Source organism: Lampetra planeri, chromosome 30, assembly GCF_965212315.1.
Source record: "Lampetra planeri chromosome 30, kcLamPlan1.2.h2, whole genome shotgun sequence".
NCBI classification, from domain to species: Eukaryota; Metazoa; Chordata; class Hyperoartia; order Petromyzontiformes; family Petromyzontidae; genus Lampetra; species Lampetra planeri.
Window position 1 is genome coordinate 6,477,279 of NC_136136.1, and position 23,315 is coordinate 6,500,593.

The 23,315-nt window shown below is 54.2% G+C and overlaps 1 protein-coding gene across 1 annotated transcript; it reads right to left on the minus strand.

The window, feature by feature from the left end:
• Positions 1 to 1,555: 1,555 nt before the first annotated feature.
• Positions 1,556 to 22,794, minus strand: LOC144728864 (numb-like protein). Its single transcript, XM_078608561.1, has 9 exons — positions 22,571 to 22,794; positions 9,523 to 9,661; positions 9,235 to 9,309; positions 8,750 to 8,821; positions 7,639 to 7,779; positions 7,007 to 7,208; positions 5,749 to 6,240; positions 4,922 to 5,095; positions 1,556 to 4,284 (listed from the first exon to the last, which is right to left on the minus strand). The coding sequence occupies exons 2-9, from the start codon at positions 9,652 to 9,654 to the stop codon at positions 3,821 to 3,823; spliced, it is 1,752 nt and encodes a 583-aa protein (XP_078464687.1). The 5' UTR covers positions 9,655 to 9,661; positions 22,571 to 22,794; the 3' UTR covers positions 1,556 to 3,820.
• Positions 22,795 to 23,315: the final 521 nt, after the last annotated feature.

The window sequence follows — 23,315 nt, forward strand, 5'->3', positions numbered from 1 at the left end:
GTCATCAGTATGATATAAGTATACCAAGTTTGCAGTCGATACCACATTGGGAAGTGGGTAAAAATTTAGTTACAAGATTTGATACAACAGAATTAAATGAAAGTGTGTAATGACTGCATCACGGACATTATGCGAGAGCCGGGGGTACTATAGGTACCCCGAGGTACCGCCATACAAGGTTCAAATGTCTCCCAGACAACTTAACCGCAAGTGCCACTTTGAAGCGGAGCAACGCGTTTCTTTAGAACCGATTTTCGTTCGCGACCCTTGACCCCGCGCGCCTCCGATAAGCACGATTGGTTGGTTACGTACGGTGCGAAATAAGTCCCAACGTGCACCCATGTGTGTTCAATTGATGCAGTGTCCTCACTAAATTCCAAGGACAGTCCCCAGAATCTGCAATCCCATCCTCGGACCCAGATGCGTGTTGCTAGTCACTTCGACAAAATCTCGTCACTTCGTGAAAATCTCGTCACTTCAAGAAAATCTTGTCAATTCTAGAACATCTCGTCACGATATAAAGCCAACAAAATCGCCATAATCTGACGACAAAGTCACTGGCTGGGGAAACACTGGTCCTCGGCGTGATCGCTACACAATGCCCTGAAAACATCATAAAAACATCACAGATGGCATGTTCTGTGCACGTGACAAACCTTGATGGTGGAGAGTTTAACGACACATTTATATTTACGTGATCTAACCCAAAAAAACCTGTATTATACATCACCGATGTGTTGTTTAAACAAATACAATTAAGATAGCCTTGCAAGCATTTACTGATTACGGAATCGTTTTTGCTGTTGCTTTCCAGTACAGCATTGTGTGATGCACATAATAAGCAGGCTTGAGCATTGGTTAGCATTTGAACGGGTAACCACCACCACTAGGGCTTGCCAGGTGCTGTAGGTCTTCGAGGTGTGGCCAGGACATGCTGGTTTCGGGCGCCGTGGTGGCTAGATGTTAACGACCTCGCCTGGTATACAGGAGGTTGTGGGTTCAACCTCGACCGCCTGTATATTTGAAGTTTTCATATTCTCTGGTCACGCGGATTTTTCTCCAGCTCCCCCGGTTTTTTCCTCCGCATTGAGAAACACGCGTTTGGAGTGGTTGGCTGCTGCAATAAATTTTCACGAGACGCTTCGTTGAGCTGTTTGTGGCCAGGCCGCTTCTGAAAAATAGCTAATAGCTCAGTGGGCCTTACCTGCTAAAATAAAAATACAGTAGTTTAGTAATGCTTAGTTTTTAGTTTAGTATGAAGGCACCAGACTGATTGTTGCATAAAAAGACCATAAGAGATTAAGAGGGCTGAGGTCTTCCTTCAGCAGTGGATAGATCATGGCTGATGATTATATTAGCACAGAACCGCAAAGCATGCAATAGCCACCATTCGCCAACAAGTGGTGGTAACACCACCACGGTACTTGTGCCAGGCTAGGTTCCCTTTGAGGCCACGTTAAGCGTCAGAGGCTTGCTGACAGGAGGTTACGGGACAGACACACGTTGATAAGGGTGAACTGCATGAGATGAGCGACAGTAAAACACACACGCAATGTCACAAACAACACAGGCATCTGTCTGTGTAGGCAGAATTTATTTAAAATGTGCCCATAATAGAACATACAGTTGCTCTCAATGGCTCTTGTGTGTTTATGGCATTCACAGACTTTACTCCGATTTTCCACCTCACACCATTATCCCGTGTGGTTACGATGTCGTGTCGAGAAAAACTATACTATTTTTAAAACTCTAGCAGAACTTCTCACATGCAAGGCCACAACCAAGGCATCTGGATATAAAGGCACACAAGCGCTCATTGCCGGAGATTGACATTTCGAATAGTGCATCTTTTAAACGAACACTTATACAAGACAAACGCATTTCTGTTGGGATGGCACAGGCGCGAAGGGGCAATTACCGTACACAAGAGGCAGACGACACGGATCAATACTGCTCCGGTTTCGAAGCGGCACGTTGGCACGCAACGGCTTTATCGGCGCACGGCATCTGAAACAAAGCACGTATTTGTCGACGCCACACACAATCGTTTAAACTCTCTCTCTCTCCTCGCTCCAGTCGTCCGCATAAAGCGAAGACGGCATTAGCGGACGTGGCAGCAGCAGCAGCTGGGATAAACGGGGAGGCACCAGGAGTGGTGGGTTATGATAGAAGCTAAAGGCGCAGGCCATGCGATGGCTCGCTCGTGCCACTGTCGGCGGGAGGGCCTCCACGAGAGAGAGCGCGAGGCTCTAGCGGGTCATTTGTCCGACTCTTCTTCGCTGCCCAGACGTGCGAGACCACGTGGGAGTACCCACACTCTACCCCACCACGCGTGATCCGACTAACTGTAGTGTATCCATTTATACTGCTGGGTGGACAGGGGCGGTGGGTTGAGGGGAATTAAGAAACCTGAGGCCAACTGCCACGTCGGAAGATCGTATCCAACCAGCGACCACTGGGTTGGAAGTCCAGTGTGGTGACCAATACACCACCGTGGCAGCATCAGATATCGCGAGTTTGATCTCCCGGTAACCTCCGATTTAGCATTTCTCCATCCCCATAATGTGTCCACGACACTCAGCCTACCTCAGAAATCGGCAAAACGACAATTGGCACGAAACCCAAATACAAATACGGGTCGTAGTGTTGGCTACGAAAACATACATTTTAAGTTAACAAAAATCCGCTACAGCAAATGAGAACAAATGCTGTTTAGCACATTGGGACAGCAGGCTATATGGCCGATTGAATAAAACATATCATAAGTGCAACGTTACATTAGTTGATGTTGATTCATAATGGAAACTAAGAGCATCACTTAAGTTGCCTTGTGCAGGCTCTGTGGCTGGTAGCATTACAAGTATATTTAATGCTTTACGCCACATTGATTCGTCATGGAAAACTTGTGCTTCCAAACCTGAGGTGGAGGGTGACCCCCCCCACCTCCCCCGACTCTAGATTTACCACCGAGCACAAACGTGTCCAACGTCAACAACAAGGCCAAAGGTGGCGGGCTAATTGCTGGCAATTCGTCACCGATGCTTAACATTGCATAACGTGGTCGGGACCCCGTTTTAAAATGGCACCAAAGTTTTAGGCTTTGCAAAATAAAACGTGGCAATAAAATGTGGTCACGGCACTTTGGAGAGGGGGAGGGGTGGGCGGAGGTGAACGTAAAATTCCCAAAGTGAAAATTACAGTAATACCCCGATTTACGTCTCCCCCTTTTAGATCGTTTTACCAATAGGCCGTGACTTTATTATTAACACCGCTGGCAGACTTGTGTTGCGTCGACCCCACACACTTACGTCGTTGATAGCATCGTCCGTCCTTGCTCGTTATCAGTCGCCTCTCAGCCTACACCTCCACCACCGTACCCTGAAAATCGCTTTCATTTACGTCGTTTCAATATTCGTTGTGGCACATTCGAGGAACGCATCCCCGACATACTAAAAAACGTTTCTTCAACACTTTATGTAGGACAGTGATTGTGTTATGTTACAAATGTGACTTTGTATCGTGGTCACACGACAGGAGTGAAATGAAACAGCGATCAGGAAACAAAACAACATCAGAAAATACGTGGTATTTTACTTACATTTATATGGCTAACTCTTTGGCCATATCCTTCTTAAACTCTTCTTCCGAAGAAAAGTCTACTATCAGGCTGCAATAAGCCCTTACAAGTGTGACAATATATTAATATATAGCAATTAAGAAAATAAACAGTAGTGGTCACTTGATTAAAAAAAAGACAAAGCCACAAATAATCTTCCCAAAAAAAACAAACATGAAAACCGTAGTGCTGGCAGTGACTGCTCTAAATCTGAATCTCAAAGCTCTTTGGCGACAGGCCGGCGATGTGGCCTGCCATGGTGCTGGCCTGGCCCGGGGAGTCCATCACCGGCATGAACGGGTCGGGGTTCACGGGCGATCCCAGCGAGAACAGCGCTGACGCGTGCCCGCCGCCGCCCCACGTTTGATTGTTGACATTGCTGTTAAGCTCGAAGTGCAACTTCTGGTGGTCCTGCCCTGCTGACCCGTTGAAGTAGGAGGGCATCGTGGGGTCCGAGAAGGCCCTCGGGAAGCCCTGCTCGTCGTAGGCAACGCGCGATGGGCCAGCCTGCCCCCACGCGGCCTGCTGCTGCTGCTGCTTGTGGCGCGATGCGCAGATGGCTTCGTCCAACCAGCGATCGGCCTCCGACGGGGTGCGTCGCCGTCCCGGTTGGTAGCCGGGGCTCTGCTGGTCGTCCTCGCCGAGGAACCAGCCCATCGCTCCGCCGCCTGCGGCGTCACGCCACGCGTCACACACGTTACGCGACGCGCGGGGAGATTCGTTTCGGCCGGATCTGGCCGGGTTGGCAACACACGGTGAAGAAATATTTTCTCGTGCCACCTGCTCCTCAACGTCAGCGAGCCGGAAGATATCCGGTGAGAATATTAACGCTGGCCACGTCTGTTTGCCCTCTTCCCCCAGCACGCCCCAACCTCGTGATTCGATGGTGGTGGGTGCAGCCGTGCAAATTTAGCGCTTATGCCACGGCTCCAACAGAGTGAGATCTAGACAACTCCTCTATAGGGTACTTTTGGCCTACTCTTCCATTCCGGCCAGATGTCTTGGAAGAATCATGGTAATACCCACATTTTACCCCACCACAGGTGACCTGCCGATAAACTAAATGCGGTGTCTCCCATTTATCCTCCTGGGTGTTCAGAGGTGGTGGTGGTGGGGTAGGGAATATAAGAAACCTTCCCCATTGTTTCAACTTTCGCGCCGGGAGATAGAACCGGGAAATCTCTCTAAATTGGATTCCACTACGGCAACACCCACGGCGACGAAGAGGCTGCCAATCAGGGCCACTCCGTTGCGGAGCGTGGCGGCATGTGTCTAGCGAGTGGAGGGCGCGCTGCGAGCTCTCACCCGAGGGCTGCGGAGGCCGGGGCATGGGGGCGGCCAAGAAGGGGTCAGAGATCGGCGGCGGCTGAGAAGATGAGGAGGATGCGGCGAGCGCCGAAGCCATCGAACCGGAAAAGGAGCTCAGGGCGTCGCCCCCCGCCGTTTCCTGTGCGGCAGCCATGACCTCGACTTCGGGAACTGCACGGTTTGGGGGGGGGGGGGGGTGATTGTGGGGGGCCGCCGGGGGGTGGGGGGGGGTTCGGGTGTGGTGGGAGTAGCAGCAGGAATTCAATACACAAGAACAATTGAATTTCTCTCCAGACCAGTTTTCCACCATAGTCCCCATCGCCAGGAGCAATGGGGTGGCTCGTCACGTGCAATGTGTCTTTGCCGTTTCACCGTTATGTTAATCTGTGGCCAGTTGCTAACAAGAAACACACCTTTAGTGACTCGTCCCCACCACTGGCAGAGGGTTGTAAATAGAAGATTAGCGGCACCTGAATGCGTATTTGATGTGGAGCTCAACACTCCAATTGAAGGGCTGCTGTCACTTAATTATTAAAAAAATCACGATGGTCCTCCTCTCCTGCAAGTCCCTCAATGAAATCTAACATATTGCTATTTACTTGAATACGTTTTCAGCCAATTAATGGCGTGTATTTACAAGTGGCAGCAAATGACGAAAAAGAGAAGCCACAACAAAACCTTGAAATGTCTCGCGAAGGCCACGAGAGCCGCCTCGAAAAACAAGACGATTCTGGGAAAAACCAGGACAGAGTTGTCAACGCCAACTCACAACCCAGTCCTCGCTCGGAGCAAACACTCCATGCCCGCTCCTCTCCCGCCCTCACCTCGGTTGAGCTGCGAGCACTGCCCCATTTGGTGCTGCAGCGACAGCTGGCGCTTGAACGGCGAGCTCTGCTGCAGCTTGGGGAAGCTGCGCAACGAGCCCTGGCGCGCCAGCTCCTCCAGCGGCGCGTGCCGGCGAGGGATGGCGTGCGGTAGCTCCGAGCGCCCGAGTCCCCCCATCGAGTTGCTCCTGGGGGGCAGCGACGCCACGGGCGACCCCCCGCCAGAGCCCGCCCCGCCGGGGCTGCCCCCCCGCGCCGCCCCCTCCGCGATGCCGACGAACGTCCCCGCCGAGAAGCTGCGCCCGTGGGTTCGGCCGGCGCCAGGGGGAGGGACGTTGACCGGGCACGAGAAGTCGGCGGGGAAGGGGGGCACCGGCGCCGCCGGGTCCTCCGAGCGGGGCGCGTCGCCGCCCGCGCCGTTGGTGCCGCCGCTCGGCAGGAAGTCGAGGGCGGCCTCGTTGGCGATGCCGGCCGAGGAAGGCGATGCGGGGTCTGGAGAGAGAGATTGAGCGCCGGAGGCAAAAGGAAAGGGAAATAAACGACCATCTCAAACCGGTTTGAGTCCCGGCGATCAGGACAAGCGTCGATTCGTGTCCGTGTCGGAGTTGGTTTCGTACATTCCGTACCGATTATATCCAAAGGAGGCGGTTTAATCCCGTGGCCGTGCCGGTATAAACACCACGTGTCTACGCTCAGCCCGAACGACCCTAAAGGTGCCTCTTGGTCTGACACCGCAAGCCTCGGGCGACAGCAATAAATGATAACAATCCGGAGGGTGACTTAGGCCGGTTCTTGAGCCACGGGGCGGCCATAATAAATAACAGGCGCTTGGCCAAACCTCAAGGTATTTGCTGCCTCTGAATAACCGGTTTTTCTAGTTTGTCACGCTCAACTTTCGCCTCCCTCTGGAACGCGTGCAACGGCATGGGCGCCGTGGTGGCGAGATGTTTACTCCTTCGCCTACTTTGCAGGAGGCCGTGGGTTCGATCCTGACCCCTGACGCCTGTATACTTAGGGTTTGCATGTTCTCCATACATTTGGAATCGACGTGCGTTTAGAGTGTTTGATTGCTGTAAATGTCCACATGATAAGCCACTTCACCGAGCTAACATTTGTGGCAAGGTTGCCTTTGAAAAAGAGCTATGCAGCTCAGTGGACCTTACCCGGTGAAATAAAAATAGTTCCTTTAGTTTTAGCAATCGAGAGAGGGGGGAGACAGAGAGAGAGAGAGAGAGTGAAGATGAGGGCGGTCGCTCACGAAGCTGCCGGGCCTGGCCTGCGCCGCCTTCGCCTTGCCGCGCGAGCTCCCCGGCGGAGGGCACGCGGAAGGAGCCCTCGCGCGAGAACGTGGTGCGGCTCTCGTCGAACGTGGCCGTCACGGAGCAGCCCAGCTCGCGCTGACGCTTGCGCTCGAGGCACTCGGCGAAGGCGCAGCCAACGGCGTGGCTCAGCCGCTCGCCCTGCCACACACACAGACAAAGACCCCCGGCCCGTTTAGCCTTTAACAGACTGCGGGGCCAAGTGCTGTTAGCGAGCGCCTATGAAGGCCGGCACGGCACACGAGGGGGTGCGTTGGCCAGCACCACGCCCGGCCGCCTTTGTCTCCCTAGTGGCGAAGTTTACACACTGCACGAGTTACTCATTTCAGGCCGAGTCGACTTAGAGGAGGTCCAGGACCGATTCAGATAATCGTCACTGGTGTTGGCCGTGAGCGGGAATCGAGTTCGGGTTGCCAGGTTTATAGTGCAGCGTGCTTTACAGCTCACTGGATTCCTCTAGAATGTTGAAAAAATTATACAGCCATGACGGTGACATCACAATCATCCTAACGATGAGGAGCAATCTGATGATGACGACGATGAACTTTGTTCGCGCGAGTGGGTGTCGCACCGAGTCTCGCCGGGCGAGGAAGCTGTGGCACAACCACCGGAGCGTCGTGCATTCACGGCAGATGTAGGAGAAGGCGCGCTCGTTCCGCGGGTCCGGCGCGCAGAATGACACCTTCTCGATCGTCTGGTCCATGATCAGGTCCTGTGGAGGACGGGGAGAAAGAACAACAATAATTTAAAATAACTTTTTATTTAAAAACATTGGATTATCGTCTATTTCAATCAAATGGCCTCTCTGGATCACCTGGGATATATTTTTTTTTTACTACAAATGTGTACTCTTTGGTTTTTTCGGTAAAGTCACGTAGGTAAAAAATAAAAATAAATAAAATCACGACGTTTCGGGCGCAACACAAGCCTCCTTCTTCAGGTGGGGACAATTTAGCGAAAGCACAACCGCTTAAGTGTGTCTTACTCCAGGCTGTGCCGCTGCGTTCCCCTCTCTCCTCCATGCCGTGTTTCCCTACCCCGACCCCCACCACCCCCACCTGAGCCAACCACTCACCCCTTCTTGTTTACCTAGGAAAGCCTCACCGAGTCTCATGGCTCTTTTGGCAGGAGGACCTTGCCCAAATTTGTTACAGTCAGGGGGCAAACGACGACGATTGCCATGCACGATCCAGATTTGCGCAAGTGCATTTGCGTGGAGTTTTTGCAAATTCGGAGTAACGACGCAGCACCTTCCCCCCTCCCCCATCGTGCAGCAGTATGCAGGCGCACGCGCGTGCAGGGGGGCGTGTCCCACGTGCAGGGGGCGTGTCCCACGTGCAAGGGGGCGTGTCCCGTGTGCAGGGGGGCGTGTCCCGCGTGCAGGGGGGCGTGTCCCGCGCGCAGGGGGGCGTGTCCCACGTGCAGGGGGGCGTGTCCCTTGTGCAGGGGGGCGTGTCCCGCGTGCAGGGGGGCGTGTCCCGCGTGCAGGAGGGCGTGTCCAGCGTGCAGGGGGGGCGTGTCCCGTGTGCAGGGGCGCGTGTCCCGCGTGCAGGAGGGCGTGTCCAGCGTGCAGGGGGGGCGTGTCCCGCGTGCAGGGGGGCGTGTCCCGCGTGCAGGGGGGCGTGCCCCGCGTGCAGGGGGGCGTGGCCCGCGTGGACCTAGCTGCCAGGGCTCCTCCTCACCTTGGTGTCTTCATCCACGAGGCGCAGCTGCTCCGGGCACACGAAGAGAACGGCGCGCACCTTCTTGCTGGACTGCGGTGGGGAGGGGGAGAGGCGCAGGGCGGGTGGTTTGACAGCTGCGGTTTGTTCATCTTTTGTGTCATTTTGTATCGTTGCTCCCAGTTTATTTACATTTGTTATTAGTATTCCATTGTTTTGTTCGACTGCTTAATTGCGCGGTGACATGGTCTGGCATCGCCCTGCGGATTGTTGCAGAGGTTCGCGGTTCGTATCCATGAGGCCGCCCTGGTTATTACTGCGGTGTGAGTGTCAATATTAACAATACTTCTACGCGCCATCTGCTTCACTCACAGCGGTCATCAAACATGGGTGACGCAGACGTGTGAGGTGAGCTCACGACCTGCGCACTTGCACACCAGTCAGACAGCAAAACTTTTTTTCCGATGCTTAAAGGACCCAATGGCCACGCAGGCGACTGTACGTACAGACTTGAGCTTCTTGACGGCCTCCTCGCACACGTGGATTCCCCTGGACTGCTGCACCTCCACGCAGCCCAGGTACTGCACAAGGAAAACACAGCGGGGGGGGGGGGGGGGGAGCTCTCAATCACTCTGCTTTCTCTCCGGTAACTTTTTGAAAACGTACGCCCGCAACCGGCATCGGGACGAACCGCCGTATCGCGAAACTGAACAGCGCGTCGAATCATCATCGGCGCTCTACCGCGCGATCGCCGTTTCTCTACCGCTCGATCGCCACTCTGCCGCGCCGCTCACCTTGACGAAGAAGTGGCAGCCCTCGGTGCGCACGTTGTTCTCGTCGATCTCCCACTGCGCCGGGCGGCGTGGCGTCTCCGCGCCGTCACCGTCCTTCTTGCGCCGCAGGCTGTGCCGCATCCGCCCCATCATCGTGGCGCTGAGCATCCACACGCGGCGCACGCAGCACACGCAGCACACGCAGCACACGCACGTGAGACACTGCACACACGTCCACACTCCTATACACAGAGAATCACAATCAGAATCTTTATTTATTATTATTATTCTTTTTCACAGATGGCCAGTAGGGGGGGGGGGGTCATAACGTTACAACAACAAACAATACAAGAAGACGAAATGAGTGCAAAGTATAGGAAAGGTAAGCAAATCAATACAAATAAATACAAATCAATACAAATCAATACAAATAAATACGTAAAATATAATTAAAGTATATAAGTCAAAATGGCATAAGTACACCAATTCACAAGCTTGAACACGGCAGCAAAACAAGAGCAAAAACAGTCCCAGACCCAAGACGATTCAAAGACAAACATGATTCCCCCCTATGGCCTTTAACAGGCTGTTGATGGCAAGTGCTGTGAGCGAGTAGCACCTATGGAGGCCAGCACGGCACATGATGGGGTGGGTGTCCAGCACCATGCCCGGCCGCCTTTGTCTCCCCAGTGCTGATGTTTACACACCACAGCAGGTGCTCATTTAATGCTGAGTTAACGTTATATAATCATCACATACGCACCTACACACAGCCGCACACACACATACATCATATATGATTCCACGCACGTATGTATGTATGTTGAACTCGTGACAATCCCACGCGTCCACACGTGCACATACACAACTCGATCCCCGTGGTGACAGAAGCCAGCAGCATGTATCACACCTGGCACTGCTGATGTGCCCCGGAAGGACGAAATCTCTCCACGGAGTTTGCATGCTTGACACATTGCAGCCGGCTTACATAACCCCCCTAAAGAGGAATTCAATACTGTAAATAGGCCAACAGACTAAAACTTAAATTATATCTGATTTATACAGAATGTAGATCGGTACAATTCGTTTCTGGGCTTGACAATCTCCAGACGTAGAAGGTACATTTGCCCAAAACGTCACCGATTATATACAGCATATATAAACTTTATTAGGGCCACAGTGTTGTTGACGAGTGAGTTTCATTTTTTTGACGCGGGAAAATGAATTGCACTTTGCTCTTCAAGAGCTACCCGTCATGAGTACACGTGGCCCATAAATCTTGTCCCCTTTCTATTATTAAACTTAACAGCGGGTACAAAAACAGAGCACGGAATGCTGGGTAGCACAACAGCCCGAATTAACCAATCATACCCACCCCCAAGACAAAGATCCCCCGTAAAGTCTTAACAGGCTGTGGGGCAAGTGCTGTCCTCGAGCACCTATGAAGACCACGTGGCGATGTTTACACACCGCACCAGGTACTCATTTGAGGCCGAGTCGACCTAGAGGGAAGGCCCAGGACCGGTTCACACTCTCCGCTCTGCGCCGCCATCCCTCCGTAACGCAACAGCTATCGGCCCAAAACAACACCTCAAACGAGCTTCACCCTTGTGGGTGAGCGTCAGTGCGACGGCACCTGTTGTTTCTCCCGCTGTGGGGCCAACGGAGAATGAGACTCGATATTAACGCAACAAAAAAAACTCCGTTTGAGCCCCGCGCCAGCTGTCACCATTTAGCCTCCAGACTCCCCTCCGCTAACGTCTCCTTCCCCCCCGCCCCTTCCCCGGCTGAATAAAAACGTAAAATAACAAGCGTGACGCTCCACCGTTCAGGACGAACGTTTCCCTCTGCCGTGCAGCACGCAGGCGCCGCAGCAGCCTGTGACGACCCCTGCTCGTGCACGCGAAGGGTCACCGCCACATTCAGCGAAGTGCTTTCCACCACCGCTCTCAACCCTGCTCCAACTATATAGGCAGACTGTGATGTTTCGTTCACAGACGAGGCAAGTCCTCACTTGACGCTCCGGTGTTCACACCGGAATGCGTTTTCGCTAGAACGCGGTTCCTCCCCGAGGGAACACTTTTCGCGCACCTCGTTATAACACGGAACGCGCACCTCGTTATAACGTGGAACGCGCACCTCGTTATAACGCGACTTCTAAGCGGTCAACGACGAACTACTTTATCCAGCTGCGCGGCTGAGGCGGTAAAATACAGTACACAAAATGATACAGTAACAGGGTGGCACAGCCTCAGTTATTAGTCCAAGCTCACTGTGTGTGCGTACTACATCGCCAAAATGTATCGTTACATTTGTGTATGGGGAAAATGTTTCCGCTTAACGCGTTTTCCGTTTAACGGGGCACTTTTCAGGACACGCATCTACCGTGTTAAACAAGGACTTACTGAAATCCGTCTCTCCACAGTCACAGAAGTGAAAGTATTCTTACGGAACCCATCAGCCACACGGCCTTCCTGCTGCACGTGCATCATGTCGGCAATGTTGATTCAAGACAAGCAAAACGTTGGACTGGTTTCGATGCACAGTGCCTCATCAGCAGGGTCATGGTTACTGGGATCAATGCTGGTGAACTGGCGATGTTACAGACAAGGACCCCTCTCTTTATGACATAGGTTCACCCCGCTTAGTTTCCTAGATCTGATGAGATCTGTCTCATTCCAGCTGATATAGTCACGGGGCCAGCATCGCCATTATTTGACCAAATCCAATTACACCGAAAATATAATTCCTAAAATAACTCAGAGGCTCCCTCTTTGTGGCCGATCTGTTCCACCCTTCGAAGCACGCATTTCAGACACTTCAAAGCAGTGGGTAATCATTGTTGTCGACATGGAACAAGTGGCCTGCTGCTGGGGAATATAGCGCATCAACCAAACGGGGACTGAGATTCAGAAGTAATTCGTCCAACATTTTTGACAATGGGTCAACCGCTCAGAAAACATCATAAAATATGTGTCGTTAAACTCGCCACCACTCGACACAGCCACTTACTAAGGTTCGTCACGCAAACACAGCGTGCCAAGTAGTTGCTACTTAAACACACCGGGGTGTTGGAAGAGTAAAGCCACAACATTTACAATTAGAGTACAACGTTTCACTGCTGATCGTAAAATACCGAGGCGGCATCGGACGTACTAGGGCTCCACGCTGCGGTAACGACGATGGTGCATTGAGTCGAAAATGTGTAAAGCCATTCGGTCATTTCACAACACATTCCCAGACGGCGTGTAGCGAGTGTGTGCAGCAAAATGCACCCGCAGCATTAACTAGGGCGGCCGTGGGGCTCGAACCGCGACCTTCGGGCGACGGGGCCACAGCAGCAAAACAAAGAATAAAATCACAAGAGCCGCCTCTCTCGAACACAGATGCGAGTGGGAGAGGGAGCGCAGAGTTTCATAACTCGCATTCCTGCCAAGGTCTCTCCTCCTCCTCCTCCAGGGGCTGGGGAGCCCCTTCCGCGAACGCGTTTTCTAAGAGCTCCGAAGCGATCCTCAACAACAAGGTGTTATTATTATCATCATTGCGACTGCTAACTGCTGCTGCTGTTGCTGCCACCACGGGTAAAAAGGGTGAAGGTGGAACTCGCCAGCGGTGGCGCTGGCATCCTCATTGGGGCTTGGTGCGCACAAAGCCCTCCACGGGCAGGGCACTCAGAGTACACTTTGTTCCCAAACATTCTACGCAGTGTAGGGTACGCACGTGGGGGGGGGGCATTTGTCTTTTGTATGCGCCCTATTTGAAAGATCGTGCACAGGGTGTGCAAAGTTCCACTTGCTGCTGCTGCATAGTCTGTAACTAACTTTTTTTGTTACCAGGTCAGGCCCACTGAGCTATGTAGCTCTTTCTTGTTCAGAAGCGCCATGGCTATCACAAATCCTAGCTCAACGAAGTGGCTCATCACGTGGAAATCTACGACAGCCAAATACCGTGACGCACGTTTCTAAACGTGGACGGGGGGAAAACCGAAGTCCTCTGAGAAAAATCCACGCGACCACGGAGAGAGAGAGAGAGAGACGTGCAAAGTTCAAATTATACGACAGGCATCAGGTTTGGGATCGAACCCACGACCCCCCCCCCCCCCGCTGTGTACCAGGTGAGGTAGTTAACATCTCGCCACCGTGACACCATGTGGCGCAAGCAAGGTGCGGCCGCGGATACACCAGGCCGCTCGCTCCAGTCGAGATTGCCACACCTTGCACACGCCCACAGTCGCACACCACCACCACTGCCCTTGGCCTCGCTCCAAATCAAATATCTCCAAGCCCTTGCAAACGCCGTCCAGGCGGCCTGCTTGCAATTTTCAGACGATCCGAGTAGCTGCTGCTGCAGCCCCCATTTGTTTTGGTTCAAATAATTTGGTTGTCTTCATACACACAACACATGTGTGCGTGTGCACATTTGTGTGTACAAGCCACCAGGGAGACAAAGGCGGTCGGGCATGGTGCTGCCCCCCTCCCCCCCGCCCCCTCGTGTGCCGTTTCGGCCTTCATCGGGGCTCGCTAACTGCACTTGCCCCAACTAAAGACAAAACTGCTTATTGGTGTTTATGTTGTTGTCCTTCCCCCCCGCCCCGCATCTCCTAAAAGCACGGCTGGCTACGTATGGTGCGAAAGAAGTCCAGCATGCAGTAGCATAGAAACAGCAGTCCGTGAAGGCCATGGCAGGACAGGGAGCATCTTTGTGTGGCTGCCTGTGTCTGTAAGCAGCAGGTGCTGTTGTTTTTAAGTACAGTACATGTACTTGCGCATGGCATATGCTGTCTGTAAGTGCTGTCTGTACACATGAGCGCACACGTGTGTGTGTGTGAGCGCTCTCGTGTACGGACAGCACACACGTGTGTGTCTGTGTGTGTGCTCATGTGTACGGACAGCACACACGTGTCTGTGTGTGTGTGTGCTCACGTGTACGGACAGCACACACGTGTCTGTGTGTGTGTGTGCTCACGTGTACGGACAGCACACACGTGTCTGTGTGTGTGTATGCTCACGTGTACGGACAGCACACACGTGTCTGTGTGTGTGCTCACGTGTACGGACAGCACACACGTGTGTGTGTGTGCTCACGTGTACGGACAGCACACACGTGTGTGTGTGCAGTGCGCTGTGCGTGCGTGGGGTGTTTTTGAGGAGCAGCAGCTGACTCCCTTGGCCCCCCCGTCGCCTGCCAGAAGCGAGTCGCTATAAACGGCGCAGCCAGTGGCCGGTAAACAGGACGATGGTAGCAGCCTCCCCCCTCTCATCCCTTCATCTGCACGCACGCCAGGAGGATGGACGGGGCTCGCGGCCACGGAGGGCAAGCCACAAGATAAGCGCCCCACTCCACAGCGGATAAGGAGCTGGGGACCGACACGCACAGAGACCCGTAGACTCGTGCACACAGAGACCCATAAAGTCGTGACTCTTACTATTCGCTGGAGCTGTATGGTCCGTGAAAACTCCCATTATCCGCACCCCTATTCTTCCTATTACCAAAGATGATCTGTGGAAGGGCTTCCTATTATCCGCAATTTTTTGCAGATAACGTGGAGATCATTTGCAAAATCTTCCTGTTCGCAATTATCCACAATATTTTCCCCCAGAATAAAAAAAGGGATACATGATGTTGTTCTCCCACAATTTCCGCAGATGAAAGGAGTTATTCCATGCACCCCGGGTCAGATCTCAGAAGCTGAGCAGGCCCGAGGGTGGACAGTGCTTGGATGTGTGACCACCGGGACTGAATACCACCAGCCCGTTGTGTCCGAGTCGGCGATAGGGCTGTTGCTGCCAGCTGCCCTGGTCTCCCCAGGATCGTCCTCTCTCGTTGGGGAGACAGCTGCTGTTCCTAGGAACTCTCAAAGTCTTTGCCAGGATGTTAAGTCTCGGCTTTTGTCAGTCGCGTAGAAATAATTATGACAGCAATCAAGACAAAGCAGTTGCATGTGGTTCTCCCCACTTCCGGCATTGCGAGACACTGTATTACCGTACACATTCCCAACGATGTGACATTTGTAGCTGGGAAGCATTATGAGGGTATTATTATTAATCACATCTGGCACACTACATCCAATATACAACCACCCGCAATGGGTGTGGCAACGGTGTCATTTGTGCAAATTGAACCTCCAAAGCGCGGCTGCAGATTGTTTCTGGAAATTGGACAGAGTGGGGGAGCCCCCAAACCCTTCGCCTGCCTAAACCCGACCCCCACCGCCATCTCAGAAGCGACTCGGTGGGGAGATGTTGACTACCTCGCCTGGTATACAGGAAGTCGTGGGTTCGATCCCCACCCTGACGCCTGCTGCTGTATATTTGGAGTACGCATGTTCTCTCCGTGGCCGTGTGGATTTGTCTCCGGGGTCCTCCGGTTTTCCCCTCCGCATTTAGCATCAATGTCACGCGTTCAGAGCATTTGGCTGCTTATACTGGTAGGAACCTCCTGGTTCCACCAGCCCACAGGGGATTATTGTGTCCGTCCGTCCGTCGTGCATCCAAAAATGGGAGGGGTGGGGCTGGGTGGAGAGGGGAGGGTGGGGAGGGGCTGGGTGGGGAGGGGAGGGTGGGGAGGGGCTGGGTGGGGAGGGTCGGGCTGGGTGTGGAGGGGCTGGGTGGGGAGGGTGGGGAGGGGCTGGGTGGGGAGGGGCTGGGTGAGGAGGGGCTGGGTGGGGAGGGGCTGGGTGGGGAGGGGCTGGTCACACCGTGGTGCCCTTATAAAACTCAACGTTTAACCTACTCACGCCGGCTTGTGCCCGCCCTCACAGTCGGGCATATTTGCGGAATACACCACGCCGCCGTTAACCCTGGCCATTGACCGAGCAACCCAACGTTCCTACCAGCTCCCTCCGCAGGAATGTGTTAAATGTCCACAATGATGATGATGATGACAAGCCACTTCGTTGAGCTCTCATTTGCGGTGGCTTTAGGTCGCTTCTGAAAACGAGCTCTAATGTTCCTTTTAACGAACCTGGTGAAATAAAAAAAAATTGTTTAGTGGGACTCGAGGTCAAGCCCGCAAGGCCTCCACCACCACCACCATTCCTGGCGCTCGTCACACAGCCGCGGCTCCCCAGAGAACGCTGGAAACAAATTCCACCCATCCCGCATGCCAACTCCGGGCCTCTTGGTTGAGTCACGCACACCCACCCCTGTCAACCCATACGGTTTAGCCGGATTCTTGTGCAGGGAAGTAGAGTTTTTCGGGTCCATACGGCATACAGCCGTTTCGATACGGACAAAAAATAAATATTTGTTTGTGTTTCTCCCTTGCGATGGGGCTGTGTAGCATGAACGTTGAGATTTATAAAGGGCACGGGGTGACCAATAAAGTCTGAATTAGTCTGTAGTAAGGTAGGCACCGATAAGGGGTTGACAGGTATGCACACCCCACGTGTGTCAATGTGTGTGTGTGCGGGGAGCGGTAATGTAGTGGTTAGCACGCTGCGCTACGACCCTGGTTCGATTCCCGCTCACGGCGAACGCCAGTGACGATTATACAAACCGGTCCTGGGCCTCCCTTAGGTCGACTCAGCCTCAATTGAGTAGCTGGTGCGGTGTATAAATATCGCCACCGGGGAGACGGCCGGGCATGGAGTTGGCCACCCACCACCTCGTGTTCCGTTCCGGCCTTCATTAGGTGCTTGCAAACAGCACTTGCCCCAAGTGTGTTAAGGCTATAGGGGGATCATTGCGTTTGTGCGGCCTTAATAGGTGCTGCTCGCTAACAGATGTTTGTCAGTGTGTTTGTCTAGTGGCGTCAACTTCGGCATTCGTGAAGAAAGCCACAACCATGACCAGAGCGCCGGGCCGATAAAAGTCATCAAATACACGCCCAAGGGCACACTGGTTGCAAAGCACGGCTCGAGAACGCCTCTCCAGAGCTCCCTCGAGTACAGGAGGCCCTTCTGCTGGCAGTTGCGCGAGTAGGTAATTGCAGGGCTGCGCCTTCATATTTTATATCGACTCAGCCTCTTTCCTGCGCCTTTCGTGGAGCGGCGTGGCTGTGCCTTAGGGGACCCCCCCCCCACGCTCCACCTCTCTCTCCCGCAGCCCGCCTGCCCCCAATGTCCCCATGAGGCCCCCCCTCTCCGTCGGTGTCTGGTTCCACCCCCTTACATAACCACACCGAGCGCGATGACCCCTTTAATCGCCCAGGGTCACCCAGGAAAGTCAAAATCAGAGTCGCTGCCCGAGTTCGGAGGCGACCCGTTCAGAGCCCCCCCCCCGCCTGATTGTTATTGTTGTGTCCGTGTGGACACTCCACTCTCTTATTCACTCACTCATTGACTTGCTCACCTGACACCTCAACCACTTGAACAGTGCACTCACAAAGACAAAGATCCCCCGCATAGCCGTAACAGACGATTGATGCAAGTGCTGTTAGTGAGCACCTATAAAGGCCGGAACGGTACACGAGGGAGTGGGTGGCCAGCACCACGCCCGACCGCCTTTGTCTCCCTAGTGAAGATGTTTACTATACACCGCACCAGGTATGCATTTGAGGCTGAGTCGACCTAGGGGAGGCCCAGGATCAGTTAAGGTAATCGTCACCGGTGTTGGCCGTGATCGGGAATCGAACTCGGGCCGCCGGGTTCGTAGCGCACCCATCCACACATTACACTCACCCACTCGCCTATTAACTTACCCATTCACACGTTCACCACCAACATCTCTCACTCACCCACACTCTGACAACACAACCCGCTCGCTCGCTCACCGAAACGCACCAACCAGCTCGTTCGACCGCGCCCCACTCAATCCACCCACAGCTCCCACACTCGCCCAACAACCGTGCAGCTTCCCCCATCATCATCCCCCATCACCATCATCATCCCGACTCGCCCAACGCATGCCCTGCGGCGTGCGAGAGAGTGCGGTGATTGGCGGAGTGCGAGGCGTGCGGTGCGTACGAGCGTGTAATACACGAGGGCAGGCCCTGGCACGCACGTTATCATCAAGCGCCGCTCCGGTGCTTGCTGTTGACGAGTTTCAGAAACCATAAATAAGGAGGAATAGTTGGCGTCGGGTCGGCCGCCCGCCACCTTGCACCAACAGCACCACCACCCTCGCTATCACCACCACCCTCCACCCACCCACCACCACCCTCCACTATCGCCAACACCACCCTCCACTAACACCACCACCACCACCCTCCACTATCGCCAACACCACCCTACACTAACACCACCACCACCCTCCACTATCGCTAACACCACTCTCCACCCACCACCACCCTCGCTATCACCACCACCCTCCACCCACCCACCACCACCCTCCACTATCGCCACCACCACTCTCCAGCCACCCACCACCACCTTCCACTAACACCACCACCACCCTCCACTAACACCACCACCACTCTCCACCCACCACCACCCTCACTATCGCCACCACTCTCCACCCACCACCACTCTCCACCCACTTACCACCCTCCTCCACTAACACCACCACCACCACCACCCTCCACTAACATTACCACTCTCCACCCACCCACCACTAACATTACCACTCTCCACCCACCCACCACCACTCTCCACCCACCCACCACCACTCTCCACCCACCCACCCACCACCACTCTCCACCCACCCACCACCACCCTCCACCCACCCACCACCACCCTCCACCCACCCTCCACCCACCCACCACCACCCTCCACCACCCTCCACCACCCTCCACCCACCACCCACCATCCTCCACCCTCCACCCACCCACCACCATCCTCCACCCTCCACCCACCCACCACCATCCTCCACCCTCCACCCACCCACCACCACCCTCCACCCACCCACCACCACCCTCCACCCACCCACCACCACCCTCCACCCACCCACCACCACCCTCCACCCACCCACCACCACCCTCCACCCACCCACCACCACCCTCCACCCACCCACCACCACCCTCCACCCACCCACCACCACCCTCCACCCACCCACCACCACCCTCCACCCACCCACCACCACCCTCCACCCACCCACCACCACCCTCCACCCACCCACCACCACCCTCCACCCACCCACCACCACCCTCCACCCACCCACCACCACCCTCCACCCACCCACCACCACTCTCCACTAACACCACAACTCTCCACCCACCACCACCACTCTCCACTAACACCGCCACTCTCCACCCACCCACCACCACCCTCCCCCCCCCCACCACAAGCTGCGCGAATTTAAGCCATTTCTACGGCTGCACGGGCGCACGCACAGGCAAGCGACCGATGCCAACTCACACGCCTCCTACATTCTATCCACTTCATCAGCGACCATGTTTTCTGATCTACATGTCAGAGCAGGCGATAGGCACTGGTTGACAGCTTTAAACATCTCAAGGCTCCTTTGGTTTGTGGCGCTTTGATTAATTATCAAGTGCGTCTGTAAGAAGGGCCTGTGCTCGCCTGCCTTGCCAGGCAGGGGCTCTTTCGTCTCATCCACACCGCGCACAACGACGAACAGAGCCACCCGCTGGCACTGCAAGTCACAACAACAAGCTCACTCACTCGCTCCTCACCAGTTCAACCACTCAGACAACCACTCGGCCAACCATTCACTCAGTCGACCACCCACTTCCCAGACAACCACTCACTCAGTCGACCACTCAATCAACCACTCACTCAGTCGACCAAGGCCGTAATTATATATATGGGGGGGGACATCCCCCCAATATTTAAATATGCTCTAAATATCACCCCCAATATATTGCTATTTAAAAATTTTGCTATGCTATGTACATAAAAACAACAATTTGCTAAACCTTGGCCACAATATCTGAACTTGTCGTCATGTAAATAAATGCATAGATTTATGTTTGTATGATTGTGGTTATGGTTGTACTTTATTAATCCCGAATCTCTGCCATTACATACAATGAAACAAGAAATGGTAAAAAAAATGTAAAAACAGAGCAATGGAATACAATACACCATTAGACATTATTGTAAAAAAAATCATCCCATGTGTTAGTGCATTTTTTTATATTTCAGGCAGGAAATGAGTTTTCAAATTTAGATATTTTTCTGGGTTGGGGACCCACAGACACCCTGGAAGATTTGGTCCCCCCCAATGTTGACTCCATGACTACGGCCTCGCAGTCGACCACTCAGTCGACCAGTCGACCACTCACCCACTCAGTCGACCACTCAGTCAACCACTCACTCAGTCAACCACCCACCCACTCAGTCAACCACTCACTCAGTCAACCACTCACCCAGTCAACCACTCACCCAGTCAACCACTCACCCACTCAGTCAACCACTCACCCACTCAGTCAACCACTCACCCACTCAGTCAACCACTCACTCAGTCGACCACTCACTCAGTCGACCACTCAGTCAACCACTCACTCAGTCGACCACTCAGTCAACCACTCACCCACTCAGTCGACCACTCAGTCAACCACTCACCCACTCAGTCGACCACTCAGTCAACCACTCACCCACTCAGTCGACCACTCAGTCAACCACTCACTCAGTCGACTACTCAGTCAACCACTCAATCAGTCGACTACTCAGTCAACCACTCACTCAGTCGACCACTCAATCAACCACTCACCCACTCAGTCAACCACTCACCCACTCAGTCAACCACTCACTCAGTCGACCACTCACCCACTCACCACACCACAAGTCACCTCACTTCTCTCACTGCTTCTTCGCTCGCACCGCTCCACTTTGGAATCCCCTCTCCCATGATCATCATCATCGATCTTATAATAACCTCGCCCAATAAAAATTCACACAGTGTTAACGCTTACCTCTTACAACTTAGTGGTGTTTGTGGTGTCTGGCCGCTTAGCGTGTTGGGGCTTTTGCAAATCGGGCCGTGATAACAATTACGTGGCCAGTCCAGCCTTGTGTGTGTGTGAATATCGAGTGAATTCGCCTTCTCGTCGTGCACGGCGGATACGATTGTACAACTTGAGTCCGGTGTCATCACAATAGGATAACGACGTTGCAGGCGAAGACAAAGATCCCCCATATAGCCTTTACATACTGTAGGGGCAAGTGCTGTTAGCGTAGACAAAGACAAATATCCCCCATACAGTCTTAACAGACTGTTGGGGCAAGTGCTGTTAGCGTAGACAAAGACAAAGATCCCCCATATAGCCTTTACAGACTGTTGGGGCAAGTGCTGTTAACAGACAAAGACACAGACCCCCCGTACAGTCTTTACAGACTGTAGGGGCAAGTGCTGTTAGCGTAGAGCCCACAGAGACACAGCCAAGCGCCGATGGGGCAGGCACCGTGCCCGGCCGCCTTTGTCTCCCCAGTGCCGATGTAGACACATCGAACCAGGTAACTAATTTGAGGCGGAGTCGACCTAGGGGAGGCCCAGGACCGGTTCAGATAATCGTCACTGGTGTTGGCTGTGAGCGGCACCTCGAACTCGGGTCGCCGGGTTCGTAGCGCAGTGCGACCCGTACGGGACAGTCTATATACTGTACTGTATACTGTACTGTATACTGTATACTGTACAGCTGCAGTACACACACACTAACATGGTTCATGTGAAGCTGCAGGGGCAGGTTTGGTGGTGTTAGCGAGCGCCTATTAAGGCTGACGACGGCCCCACACCGGCACGAGGAGTTGTACAGAGTACACCACAACAACAATTCACCACAACAACAACACAACAACACCATCACCACCACGAACTTTAGCAAAGATCCCACGTGTAGCCTGTAACAGACTGTAGGGGCTAGCGCCGTTAGCCCGGCCGTCTTTGTCTCCCGAGTGGGGATGTTGACACATGGCACCTCGACATGTTGCACCAAATAGTCGCCACTGTTATTGGTCCTGAACGGGAATCGAACTCGGGTGGGCCGGGTTTGGAGGGCGCAGTGCGCTAACCACTGCGCCACCGCTCCCCCCCCCCGACACTAACGAACAATGATCAACAACAACAACCGCCACTAACAACAACAACCACCACCACCACTAACAACCACCACTAACAACAACCACCACCACTAACAACAACAACCAACACTAACAACAACAACAACCACCACCACTAACAACAACAACCACCACCACCGCAGCCGAAACCAAAACGAAAAGTCGCCTCACCTTGATCGCCTCCCAGTTGCACGCGACAATCGCTTCCCGCAACTTCCAGCCACGAAGACGACGACGAGGAGGAGGAGGACGAGGAGAAGGGGTGATGTGGAAGAGAGCGATGGACGCACACGCGTTGGCTCCTCTCCGTCTTGCCGTTTAAAGTCTCCAACAACCCGCAGACCTCACACACCTCCCCCCCCCTAATCGTGAAAACTAAAAAACCTCAAGTCAAAGAAATAAACCCCCCCACCCACCACCCACCACCACCACCACACACCACCACCACACAACACCACCAAGCTCAGCGAGGTGAGGGACTCCAGGGGCAGAGAGGCGAGACGGTGGGCGAAGCGATGCCTCCTGGGGGGGAAGTGAAATCGACAGCGCGAGCGAGCGACTAAGCAGGGAACCGCCACCCCACTCACTACCCCCCCCCTACTACACCCCACCACCCCCCTACACCCCCCCCACTACACCCCCCCCCTACACCCCCCACTCACTACCCCCCCACTACACCCCCCCCACTACACCCCCCTCACTACCCCCCCCTACACCCCCCCCACTACACCCCCCCCTACACCCCCCCCTACACCCCCCCCCACTACACCCCCCCTACACCCCCCCCCACTACACCCCCCCCTACACCCCCCCCCTACACCCCCCCCTACACCCCCCCCTACACCCCCCCTACACCCCCCCCACTACACCCCCCCCTACACCCCCCCCCTACACCCCCCCCACTACACCCCCCCCT